General features: G+C 45.6%; 2 protein-coding genes across 2 annotated transcripts; both read right to left on the bottom strand.

The window, feature by feature from the left end:
• Positions 1-491: 491 nt before the first annotated feature.
• gadd45ga (growth arrest and DNA-damage-inducible, gamma a) lies at positions 492-2382 on the bottom strand. Its single transcript, XM_056281245.1, is given in 7 exon segments — positions 492-1343; positions 1541-1555; positions 1557-1678; positions 1681-1751; positions 1885-1970; positions 1972-1987; positions 2083-2382. Coding segments are annotated over 7 exon segments (477 nt in total). The 5' UTR covers positions 2136-2382; the 3' UTR covers positions 492-1229.
• A 3482-nt stretch (positions 2383-5864) lies between these two features.
• creb3l3l (cAMP responsive element binding protein 3-like 3 like) lies at positions 5865-13038 on the bottom strand. The gene is made up of 10 exons (XM_056284518.1): positions 12916-13038; positions 11589-11729; positions 10899-11298; positions 9623-9726; positions 9257-9349; positions 8801-8907; positions 8413-8481; positions 8211-8295; positions 7963-8056; positions 5865-7548 (listed from the first exon to the last, which is right to left on the bottom strand). Exons 2-10 carry the CDS (start codon positions 11727-11729, stop codon positions 7151-7153), a joined length of 1491 nt encoding a protein of 496 aa, XP_056140493.1. The 5' UTR covers positions 12916-13038; the 3' UTR covers positions 5865-7150.
• Between the last annotated feature and the right edge of the window lie 70 nt (positions 13039-13108).

Genomic DNA, 13108 nt, shown 5'->3' with positions numbered 1-13108 from the left:
AGAACTAGCCTCCCTCCCAACTGAGGCGCAGACCTCTCTGGCCCCAGCTGACAGTGCAGAAGCTGCACACAGAAAACAAAAGAGAGCTCTCTCAGACAAGGGGCCCCCCAGTTCCCCTAGCTGAACCCCGCCCCCCCCCCCAAAAAAACCTAACCCTCCTCGGCCCCGTCCTGGCTGTAGCAATTGTGCAAGCTGTCGCATAAGGCAGCTGGTGAATGGGCGGTAAAAGGTCAATGGCTGGAAAGAGCTAACGTCACAACTATAGTTCTGTTGCAACCTGCCCCGTTCTCCTTTTCTCTGTAACCTGTATCTGTTAGTCATCTTTGTTATTTTATCTCTTTTTTTGTCATACACGTTAACCTCATAGTGTGGGCAGTCAAGGCTGATTACAGGAAGGATGAGTTCCTGGTTCTGCTATCTCTGTTTAATCAGCTGCACCCTCGCTAACCAGCAATGCACACAGGAGAATATAACCTTGCTGAGAGAGAGGAGTAGTTTTTAAATGTTTATTCACAAACATTAAAAAATGTGTACCAGTAAAAAAAAATGATATTGCATTGTTTATGCATATCCTTAAGCAAAACTATAGTCCACGAAAATGTGTTTCTCAAGTCCTTTCACAGATGTAGAGCAGTTCGCATCATAATCTGCAAGTTTCCTGCTGGTTCCAAGTGCCTCCTGGAAGTTGCAAAGTTTTTTTTTTTTTTCAAAGAAAAGTAAAGTTCATTTATTCATCTTCAGACACCCTTCTGGGGTCCTGCATCTCCCCTCTTTGCTTTCGCAGTAACGTCCACCCGGCTTCATACCTTTCATAAGTCCGTTTCATGCCGGCTGCATGTTACTCTGACAATGTCCCTTCTCTGTTCCCCGCTTTTGGGTGAGGGTACACGTAGGGTCACCGCTCTCCATCTTTAACTGTATGCTAAGTGGTACGGTCCAACTCAAGTCAGTTTCATCAGTGTCTATCGGGCAGCAGTCCTGAAAGTGGCCCAGTCCGTACACCTGACCCAGTCACACTAGACCTCTGAACTTCAACCCCTCCTCAGGGTAATCCATAACCAGCGTGCTGACCCAGAATGCACTGGGGAGCCAGGGTACTACAGCCATAGCCTCCTGATCCATGGCAAGGGAGACACAAGGCTTCAAACCCCCAGGTGAGGCTTCCGCTCCTTTACTCTCTTCTTCATCATCGTCTGTCTTCGTCATCGCTCTCGTGTGACTCACTTGCTTCAGCGCTCTGGGAGAGTGATGGTGGGAACCCAGTCATACACACTACGGCTTTCTTCACAGAACAGACTCAGCTTGTCCAGGGCAGGGTCTTTCCATGGATCTGCACTCGGGCTCTGCAGAAAACAAAGGGAGGACCAAACCCCGTTACAATAGCAACAGGAAAAAAAGCATCCCACGGCTGTAACACGTGCAACAGGAGGAGGGGGGGAAAGAAAGAAGAAAGAAAGCATGCCAACGGGAGTCGCCGTTGCAGGGAGGACCCCCGGGCGACTCCTCGTAAACGCTCCCTGCAAAAAAAAAAACAACGTACCGTGACGAGAATGCAAGTGCGCGTCCTTGGGCTCGCCGGCGGCGTCCTTGCCCACCAGGTCCGCCAGGCGCTCGATGTCGTTCACGCGCACCACGTTGATGTCGTTGTCGAAGCAGAAGGCCTGGATGAGGGTGAAGGGATCTGGAGGGCGATGTCGCACTCGTACTCCTCGTCCGTGGCGAGGACGCAGAAAGCCACGCTGTCCGGATCGCTGCGGGAGGGGGAGGGGGAAGAGAGAGAGAGAACAAGCCGGGCGGTGAGAACATGTCGACTCGGCGCGCGACTCGTCATTTCTGAAAAGCGGCCGACTTCCAGCCACGTGCAGACGCCGCGGGCGCACTTACACATTCATGACTTTGGCAGACTCGTACACGCCGACGGTCAGGTAGTCCTGCTTCTTGGCAGCGAACAGCAGCTCTTCCAGGGCCCGCGCCTGCACATTGCAATCTGATGGGGGGGAGGCAGAAAAATAAATCAGGTCATCGGAGAATTGAAACACATCTATAGCCTAACGGGGCACCGGATAGTCCGGATAGTTTTACCTGTCGGTGTTTCCCATCGCGCTCTCTTGTCCGCGGACTTCTTCTAGAGTCATGGTAGTAATCCAAGTACGGTGGTGGTGGGTGGGTGGTGGGGGTTTTTTGTTGTTGCTGCAGCGGTTTAGGTTGGGGCTGACCGGTGCAGCGGTGCGCGTCCCTCTGTTCGCTCTGCGCTGCAGACGGGCCGGCAGCGCTTTTATAGGCGGACGGGGTCGTTTCTCGGCAAGGGACGGCCTTTTCCCTCCGCCGCCCTCTCTGATTGGCTCGGCGCAGCCACGTGACGAAAATAGCCCCTCCGTTTCATTTCGCGTGTTGACAACCCCACGTGGGGAGGATTACGGTTTTACAAGAAACCCCTCCCCTCCCCACCTCCACCTACCTATCTATCCATCTATCTATCTATCTATCTGTCTCTGTCTCTCTGTCTCTCTCTCTCTCGCTCTCTCTCTCTCTCTCTCTCACTCTCTCTCTCTCTCTCTCTCTCTCTCTCTCTCCCTCTCTCTCTCTTCTCTCCTCTCTCTCCTCCCTCCGTCCGTCCGTCCGTCCGTCTATCTATCTATCTATCTATCTATCTATCTATCTATCTATCTATCTATCTATCTATCTATCTATCTATCTCTCTCTCTCTCTCTCTCTCTCGCTCTCTCTCTCTCTCTCTCTCTCTCCTCTCTCTCTCTCTCTCTCCTCTCTCTCTCTCTCTCTCTCTCTCTCTCTCTCTCTATCCCCTCCTTTGCCTTGTTGTCAACAGCAGCAGAGTAAAAAACACCTAACAGCTCTGTTATGGATATTTCCCCCGTCGCAGCGCATGCTGACTTGTCTGCGTACATAGGTTATATAGCCTAAATGTTACGCACGCACCGTTGAGTTGCACGTGGTTGTTTTCTCCGTGCCTTTTATAACACAAGGCATATTAAAAAAAAAAAAAAAAAGTGAGACCAAGACTAATCTCTAACCACATGTCCCAAGGGAGTGTGTGCTGGAGGGGAGCGAGGCGCCGAGCTACTATCTACGGCTAAACTTTCCCCTGATGCCCCATTTAGCTTTGTGCAACCCCCCCCCCCTTCACGGTAAACATGAGAGGCGCTGTTTTTGAATGCAGGGGGTCGGGAACAAGGTGTTGTGCAGTCCGGACCCCCCCCCCCTACAACTCTCCCCCCCTTAGCACATTTCCCGGAGTTGCCCTTTTACCGTAAACCGGTTCAGACCTGAGTCGGGGAAATGGTCTTCAGGGGTCGACTTGGAGCGGATGCGAGGAGCAGCTTGGGCGCGACGCACGCCAGCGTTATGTGGGTCCGCTGAGAAGAAAGCCTGCGTCGCTCCTGACGCGTGGCTATTCACAGCGGCCGCGTGTCCGAATAACAGCGCTCCGCCCGCCCCCCCACCCCGTGTTTTACGAGGTGGGGGGGTGCGTGCGCGCACGCGCGCGCACGCAAGTCTTATCGTCCTCGTTAATTCACTGAGGGGCCCCTCTCCGGCAGATGCTCGACAGATGCGCGGCCCCCTTGAAAAGCGACGCGTGCCGGGGTCTTAATTAGCCTTATCGCTGTGCTTGTGTTTGTATCGTACTGGAGATTCAATACTCTCTTTTCTTATTATTGTTATTATTAATAATAGTCGTCAGACGGATTAGTAGAAGCAGTTGTAGGTCAGACGGATATGACATGTGCAACTTGGCGCAGCGGTCGGGTTGACTCTGAGGCGCTGCGTCATCTTTGCAAAAGGGGCTGGGGGGCGCTGGATGGATGAAACGTTTGGTCCCTCTGGTTGAGCAGAGTGTTTAAGGTGAGGGGAAACCTGTCAGCTCAGACGTCTAATAACCTGTCTGTCGAGTCAAATTACAGGCAAAGGCCCGTGGGGCCATCGAGGCATTCGTATACAAGACGTCGCGTCAGGCAGTCAACTTGGGTACAACCGAGTGAGCACTTCCACCTAGTGGCGAGAATGATAACGTCCTTTCCTCTCGTTTTAACTAGTCTCACGTGTCGAATGCGGCTCATGACGCCACCGCCACTTCCCCCGCAAAGCCCCACGAGTCACGGGCTCAGATGGGCAATGATCAGGCTGTTATTCCACCACAGCCGAGAGAAGGCCTACTTCCTAAGGTTAATTCAGACAAATGGTATTGTGCCAAGTATGGTTGACACAGAAAGAAGAAATGCCACTTGATCAGAAATTGCTATTGGCAATCCAGGGGGGTGGGGGGTTGTGATTTAATTAAACTGGCGTGGGCTGTAAACTCTCCCGAGGCATCACCTTCCTTATCAGAGGGGTTTAGATAGCATCAAACCGGAACATGTCACTTGTGGTTGTGCAGATTTGGAAAAAAAATGTTAACACTGGGATTATTTTAGTTCTAGTTTCTAATTTCTCATGGATTGTAAATACTGTAACTATTTATATATCAATGCAGATACAAGTTTTAATGCATTGCAGTACAGGCCTGTTTCGTGCATCATGCAGGCCTGTACTGCAATGCATTAAAACTTTTTTTTCCTCCTGTATGTGTTGATATTCCGCTCCTCATTAGTTGAGCACTTATAACACCATTGCGGTTTCAGAAAAAAACACTATATTTATATATAAATATGCATATACACACACACACATACACACACCAATCAGCCAAAACATTGAAACCACCATTCTAATGTGTAGGTCCTTCGTGCCAACTAAACAGCTCCGACCCATCGACGCGTGGACTCCACGAGACCTCTGAAGGTGTCCTCTGGTATCTGGCACCAAGACGTTAGCAGCAGATCCTTTAAGTCCTGTAAATTGCAAGGTGGGGCCTCCATGGATCGGACTTGTTTTTCCAGCTCATCCCACAGATGCTCGATCCGAGTGCCATCTGGGAAATTTGGAGGCCAAGGCAACACCTTGAACTCTTTGTCATGTTCCTCAAACTATTCCTAAACAATGTTTTCAGAGTGGCAGGGCGCATTATCCTGCTGAAAGAGGCCACTGCCTTAAGGAATACTATTGCCATGAAGGGGGGTAATTGGTCTGCAACAATGTTTAGGTAGGTGGTGCGTGTCAAAGTAAGATCCACATGAATGCCAGGACCCACGGTTTCCCAGAGCATCACACCGCCTCCATCGGCTTGCCTTCTTCCCATAGTGCATCCTGATGTCATCTCTTCTCCAGGTAAATGATGCACATGCACATGATGTAGAAGAAAACATGAGTCATCAGACCAGGCTACCTTCTTCCATTGCTCCATGGTCCAGTTCTGATGCTCATGTGCCCGTTGTAGGTGCTTTCAGTAGTGGACAGGGGTCATCATGGGCACTCTGACTGGTCTGCGGCTACACAGCCCCATACAGAGAAGGTAACTCTGCATTCGAATCCCCGGGCACAGTCTACCCAGCTGTCAGTACCCGGAAAGGCTAAACCATGGCGGCTCCGCTCAGTCAACCCGGCAGCGGTTCCGGCAACCGGCAGCTCTGTTGGTCAACTCGGCAGCAGTTCTGGCAAAAAGCAACAGGATTCTTTCGCAGCCGTCTCAGTTATGCTGTGCCACCGAACAGAAAATCTTGCCACAGGACACTGTGGAGCGCCAAATAGTGTCGTCATCTAGGGTGCAGCCTCACATTTGAATATGGAGATTATACTACCTTTGTATTGACTTGTGTTTTACTCGTTTCGGGTGAAGGCGTGTGTATGTATGTATACATGGATCCACATTGTGTTGAAAGATTGTGTAAGTCTGCTGAGGGCGAGTTTCAGTATGCAGAAATGTTGAATTGTCCATTGATTAATTTGCCCAAGCGAGGTCATGAGGTTATTTCAATACATAAAAAAAGATTTTTATTATGCTGTTTTGAGATGTTGTATACATACAAGGGTTCAAATATACGTAGCTACAATCATTTTATTTACATTCCATTCTTGGACTATGTCAGATATCAGTGCACCTTTTAACACGATGAACATTTAAAATCTTATTGACAGCCAATCATAACAAAAAAACAGTTACAATACTTAATAGATTGCATTCACTGATAATAACTTGAGAAATACACAAAAATAACAAAAATGCCTCACTGGAAAAACAGGTCATTACATTTTTGAGAGTAATATTTGTTTTACTGCACAAAGTTTACAGGGCAAATATATTAAAGCCCTCATTCTGTCCATACAGAAGGTGTCAAGAGGTATCTCAGACACATGTTTTGGAAGGGGAGGAACTGCTCATGAAAAACGTGGAAGAGCAGATGATGAATCACTAGGGTCAAGTGATGACAGCTAAGCTAATGTAAAACTTGATCAGTTCATATTGTTCCGACTTAATTTTCTTCTTTGCTTGCATTACTGTACAATTTAAAAACAAAATATTTCAAGATGAAAAAGAAGCAAGGGAAGAACTAAGACACTTCACAAGTCATCTAAACGGCCAAATGTCCTGCAATGGCTAAAGCAATGTGATCAAATTGTCACTTTGATCAAGCATCATGAGAATCAAGCAGCTTATATTATATACTACACCATAGATTATGCTGGCTGAATGTGCAAACTATAACCCCCGCCCCCAAATTTATCACGATTGGCAAGTAAGCTCATTTATCAGTAGGGTACACTGTGATCAGGATCTGTTGGGAACCTGCAACAGTGACAGGTCCAAGTACAGTCAGCAGTCAGCAGGGGGATTGGGGTTTTGACCAAACTTCTCGTAAAGTAGTGGACTCAAGTGATTATGGCGATGCTGAAACTTTACACGGTAACGGAGCATCAGTTTTTATAGTCTGCAGAAAAATACCAGGACCTGTGTAGCTTGTCGTGACTGCATACGGAAACATACCGTTTGGTAAACTGTCTACATTGCTGTACTCCCTATAGAGTAGGTGGCAACGTTAAGAGAAATTTCACGAGTTCTTTTTGATCACAAGGAAATCTGAAGAAAGTGCTCAACAAGGAACAGTAGTACATCAGAAGAATGCAACAGAGAAAAAGTAGAGACAGAGATTCATTATTATTCGTGACATTTTCTCCTTTTAAAAATGTAAAATAGTCTCTGGCCCCTGAAAAAAATGGGAATCCGGCTCCCTCTGCTGGTTGGATTCAACCGCTTCCCTTACATTTCATCTGAACGATGCTGTTGCAATATGACAGAAGTGGGTTTCCGGTCAATCCAATTTTCCTTGGATCCTGGGACCACAGCAGACGTCACTCCAGCATCAACTGATCCTTCCTGCAAGCCCACTGCTCCACCAGCTGACCCAGGCTTCATTTCCGCAGCCTGAACAGGACTGGGAAAGTCTGCTGAGGAGTTGCTGTTGACACCCGTTTCAGAGTCAGGCTGCTCCACCCGCTCGTAGTCTGGGGTGTGGTTCATCTGACCACCGGAGAATATGGCTTTGAGGTTCTCCACTTCTGCTGCGGGCACAAGAATGAGCTCTTCCTCTTCAGAATCAATGTAGGGTATGGCATCTGTGCGCTCCAGTTGGACAGAGCGTAAGCTCCTGGACACGACTGCAAGTGTGGATGGAGGACAGATGATTTCATTTAGTTTGGATGAAGACCAATTCGGACAATATAAGGCTGTAACCGTGAAGGAGGGATACAATCTTAAACTCAATCAAATATAAATAAACTATATGAAAGTAGCAGAAGGAAGTCTGGTAGTTCAATCTGCACAGTGCATATTAAGCAGCCCCATAGGTAAATTAATTTGGTGTCATGCTGTTACACATTTCTCCTTGCTTTCTAGTCACTCTTCCATTGAAGTACCACACACACACACAAAAATTCTAGTGGTTTGAATGGCGTCATCAAAATTTTAAAAAAAGTACCCACCAAATGGTGTGTATTAAAGTAAGCAACAGCGAGCTGGGCCAAACCAAAATCAAAAGACAAAGACTTTTTTCCAATGTGAAATTAATTTACCAGAGGAGGGTGGGTAGAGCTCTTTCTCTTCTGTCCTGCTGCCAAATGGATTGACTGAAGGGAAGATAATAAGGCAGAAAGAGAGCAGGAACACCTAGAAGTACAAAAGGAGGAAGATTGATTTAAAAAAAAAAACCCAAAAAAAACACGGAACATAACATTGGTTATGCAAGCAGATTTGGGTGGGCAATGCCTAAGTGTACTTGTGTAAGTAAAAGTTGTGTTATATTCTTTGTTATTCCATGTACCATAATACAAGTGCTAGCTGTGCCACTCTTCACGGTGGACAGTTTTATCACAGCCTGCAGCTTTCTCAGTTGCTCTATCAAGGATCTACAAGAAAAAAAGAAAAGAAAATCAGGATTACGTTTAACATAGTTTGTAACACATGAACAAGTAACGTCATTCATGCATATGACTGCAAATGTGATAGTTATTCATCCGTCTTACATGTTTTGTTTTTGAAGCAGGTGGACTTTCTTCTGGAGTTCCAGGTTGTGTGCCGTACAGATGGCAACTCTTTGGCAGGCAGCGAAGTGCATTAGTCCACAGTTTAATTAAACACACAACATACAAAATTGAGCTATTGTGTCTATTTGTCTCAAAAAAAGTAAGATAAAATGCTCAGATATTAGAGGTTTATCTTTACTGAGCAGTGATTTCAGAGCAAGGCACATTACTGCCAAATTGCTCTTTAAGGTCTCCTTCCAGATATAATCTACAACTTTTCTAGCTAGTTTGTGTAGCTAGTCAGCATGATGAATCACAAGACGCTTTCTGCATCCCACCGTTAGTTAGTTAGTTCTAACTTAGTTAGAACTTAGTTCCTCTTTCTTACCTGTTTTCCAGTCCGTCAACATAAACCTTCTTCTTCTTTCGGCTTTCCTGAGCAGACTGCTTGTTGCGGATCTTCCTCCTTACCCTCTTCAGAGTCCTCTCCTCTGTCTGTGACAGAAAAGGAGCCTTGATCAGACTCAAGAGGACTCAAGTGTGTATTACACTGTCCTGAAAAGCAGTATCTCAGAACAGAAAAGCACACACTGAAAACATCTGTACCTGTTGAATAATCAGCTACTAAACAGGAGTTTGAAAAAAAAAACTATTCTGTATAATCAATACAAAAGCTATTACGTCAAGAAATGAGCATCCACATGCTGCAAAAACCTTAACAGTCACTATTTGCAAATTGTTCTTTTTTATACCATCAACAATATAACTATATACTTATCAAAATGAATTTGACAGTAATTTGAATGTTCAGCAGTGTCTCTGTATCAGCAGTGATCATTATTACCTTTGTCAGAGGCATGTGAGTGGGAATACTCGTCCCCTCTTTTGCCAAAAGTCGCTTCTCCTCCTCAGTAAGCACAATCTCCTTAAACTGGAACTAAAGAGAGGAAGGACAAGATTCCTGATGACAATGTTGGGTGCACTCAGACAAACAACATGTTACCACTAGATGGTGCTATCAATACAACTTGCATTCATTTTTCTTTTACCCAGGAGGCAGTTCACAAACTATTTATGGATACAAAGATGAGGTACACTTAACTATATGCGTCTTTAGTTGTAGGGTCAGTTTCTCAGCTCCTAAATGTTGTCAGAGATCTTTCTGGTCAGATTTATATATGATAGTATTGGTGAGAAAATAAACATTTACTTCTGTTTTGTACGTTGTTGAGTCCTGTGTTAAAGCCTCTATAGACAGAGTGCAGGGCAGCTCATCGGCCAGGTCCTGTTCAATTTCATCACCCTCCAGGTCATCTGATGGACAATAAAACAAACTTTTAGAATAAATGGAAATTTCAAATCATGATCCGATAAGCAAATTGGTTTCCCCTGCATTGCATGTCCAGCGCCTTTCTTTTGCATGGTAGTCTTGCTTGCTTTGATTTGGTGTTGTAATTCACATCTCAGGAAAATAGGGGTCAGGATTCACACAGAATTACACATAGTAACTTTAATGACAACATGAAATGGCATTCAAAGCATATTGCCTAGTAAAACAGGGTATTAGGGCAGGACTCTGGGCCGGACAAAATATAAGAAGGGATGTGATTTGATTTGATCGGATCGAATCGTACGATTTTGCCCCTTGCAGGTTTTATATGATGCTGGAAGGGGGAGGGAAAACTTTTCATGATATCATTGGTTGGTATGTTGCTTGCTTACCTGCCCACTCAGAATTGGTGACACAATAGCAAACACTTGACTGTTGTAGAGGAATTTAACAGTATCATATTTTGATGTAAAATAAGTATGTCGAAATTTCTTTGGGGACTTTTTCAGCATAAGCTGCTGAATGCTAAAAACTCAATTTTCATTTCATGTTGTCTTTAAAAGGTTAACAATCAAGATTTTCCATATTATCTCTATGTTGTAGGGATAACACTCCATTAGCAGCCGTAATACTGAACAGTCTTCTTTGTATCTCTGAAATGCCGCCGAAATTGTGTCTGCTGGTGAGCTCATTCATGGACAACTTGTGAATTAAAAGCTGTTGCCTGGTTGGCAAAAAGGCTGAAGTGTATAAGAAAATGCAAATAACAATGCTAATTACAGCTGTATAATGTAGTATTATTTACCTTTTTTTCTTAAGAGAGCTGTATGTAGCATTGATATTTGCATTTTCCTATACTATGTAATCTATTGGCAAACCAGGAAGTACGTTTTTACGCCAACTGTCTGCCAGTGACACTTTTCTGCACAATACTGGTGATGTTTTACAGACACACAGAAGACCGCTCAGTATTATAGCTGCTTATGGACTGTAATCCATACAACATATAAAGAGATAATGCTGAATAGCATGATTGTTGCCCTTACATGTTCAACCTAGGTTAAGGATGCGATTGGATAAAATATAAAATATTAAGATATGCCAGTAATTCCAACAAAATGCAAGAGTCATCTTAATTTAGGCTAGCCACACATACCCAAATCAATGAAGACATCCATATCTGGCTTCTCTGCCCTTACGCTCTGTAAGGCATCCAGGTCTGTCCCGCCACCCTGGAGTAGAGAGTAGCTGTGGTCGGCATGAACCGCCATGGCCTCTGGGCACTCTGTTGGGAGCTCTCCTGACACTAGGGCAGGGTTTGAGTACACCGGACTGGGCTGAGAGTACCTGGGACTCGGAACAACATCTGTATCACTGCCCTGGGGGCTTGGGCATACCAGAATGTTGTTGTTTCTAACCCCACCACTACTACTGCTGTCATCAGATATGCCGCTGTCACTGCCAAGAGGAGAGTGGGAGGGGCAGATAACAGAAATGTTGCCTTCTCCCTCCAGCAGACTGGACAGAAAGTCCTCTGTGTCCAAGCCCGTCAGCATCTGGGGAAAGTCAAACAATGACAACTAAGAGGCCTAGTCATCAGGCTCATACACTTAATGTTGCTGCAACACAACCATATAATCCAGTGAATCCAAATTTGTCACAGATCAGAGCTGCTGTTCTATAACAATGCAATTCCGAATTTGAAAATACAGACACTTTGTCAGCTGTTGATGGTAAAGACGATATATATGATAGCCTTGCATCGATCCCACTATTATTATGCAGGCATCTGCGGAAGTAGGTTTTCAAAACTGAGACGATGTTGTGAGGCATCTGAAAGCCTTACATCTTCTTCAGAAAGCCAGTCTTCAATGAGGCCTCTCCCAACAGAGAAGAAAGGCTCAGCAGTTCCATCTTCTCCATCTTGGAATAGCAGCCCTAAAAGGTCTGCTCCATCCATGTCTGGTAGTTCCTCAGTCACTGACATCTAAGGAAAAACAAGGATATATGAGGTGCAATATGTCAGTGTTTCTCAAACCAGTCCTCAAGGACCCCCTATCCTGCAGATTTTCATTGTAACCCTGCATAGGTAGCCCTGCTTGTACTTACTCAACCAATCATCTCAAAGCACTTAATTATGCAAGGTGTGCAAACTCTGACATTCATTGCTGATTGGTTGAATAACTATAAACAGGTACCTATTCAGGGTTGCAAAGAAAATCTGCAGGATAGGGGGTCCTTGAGGACTGGGTTGAGAAACACTGCAATATGTGATAGGTTTCTTGGAGGGGGCTGGTGAGAAGCAGCACTGTTGGAAAATAACATTAATGGGGGAAAAGGATCGGCGTGTGTGTGTTTTTTTTTGGTGCAACATGGTAGCAGATAACAGAGCATGATCCAAGTACAGTGAAATGCAAAACTAGTTTTGTTTTTTTTTTGTTGCTATACATGAAATGTTCTTGAGAACACCTTAAAATGTCAATAAACATTTTTACGACATCTAATCGGCATGGCAAGGATGGAGTCATGTACGTTGGTGTAGCGTGGTCCCGCGTGTTGGGAGGGTTAGACTGCGCTACTATCGGTCGACTGACACGTCAATCAAACCGCTGTGCACCGAGCCAGCGTATATTGCATCACTGCTGGGTACCCACGATGACCTAATCTCTCACTAGGACCCGCCCACTCGCGCCATTGTTTAAAAAACAGGCTATAAACACGGCGTCATGTGTCAAAACAAGGTGCACGATCAACAGCCAACAACAGACGGTGCAATTTAACAATCAGTGTGAAAACAACGTAAAAAAAAGAAAAAAGAAGCAGACTCTGCAAACAGGGTGTCTGCTGTCCTGCAAGAGGGGCAGGCCATCTAAAATGCATGTGACCCATTTCCTGTTTACTGGACTGTAGCAATAACAAAGTGAGGTATGCGCTGTTAATTAGCCTAACGCCGGTGTGCAAGACAACGTCATCGCGTTCTTCTGCACGGCCATGTGAAGATCGCCTCATGCTAAAGGCGCATCCGGCTAATGAGATTAGCAAAGCGGCTAAAGTGGGTAGCTAAAGCGCCGCAATACGATTGCACGGAGGAGAGGGCGTGGTCGTCGGTGGCAGAAATCAGAACGGATTAAAAAAATACGAAGGCAAGTCTCACGTTAGTCATATATACTTACCTTTTTTATTTTTTTTGGGTAGCAGACAAAATACCATCCGAGTGTGTGTGAGTGTCCTGCGGCGACTGTGTTGTTGCCCGTGTGTTTGGGGATCCGCTGCTGCCGTCTGCCGTCAAACCGCTTCCTGACGAAATCACCTTCCAACGAGGCAGAAATTGCGTCATCACGTCGCGACGCATCGGCGTGCGTGAGG

The sequence above is a fragment of the Lampris incognitus genome, chromosome 1 (assembly GCF_029633865.1).
Source record: "Lampris incognitus isolate fLamInc1 chromosome 1, fLamInc1.hap2, whole genome shotgun sequence".
NCBI classification, from domain to species: domain Eukaryota; kingdom Metazoa; phylum Chordata; class Actinopteri; order Lampriformes; family Lampridae; genus Lampris; species Lampris incognitus.
Note: the sequence above shows the minus strand (reverse complement) of the source record. Positions and strands in the feature narration are given on the sequence as shown.

Excerpts from the sequence above, each read along its gene's own strand:
- creb3l3l (XM_056284518.1), bottom strand. The coding sequence starts at position 11,729 with ATGTCAGTGACTGAGGAACTACCAGACATGGATGGAGCAGACCTTTTA. Across the intron at positions 8,482-8,800 it reads GTTGACGGACTGGAAAACAG|AGTTGCCATCTGTACGGCAC; the intron begins GTAAGAAAGAGG and ends TGCCTGCCAAAG. Across the intron at positions 7,549-7,962 it reads GCTCTACCCACCCTCCTCTG|TCGTGTCCAGGAGCTTACGC; the intron begins GTAAATTAATTT and ends CCACACTTGCAG.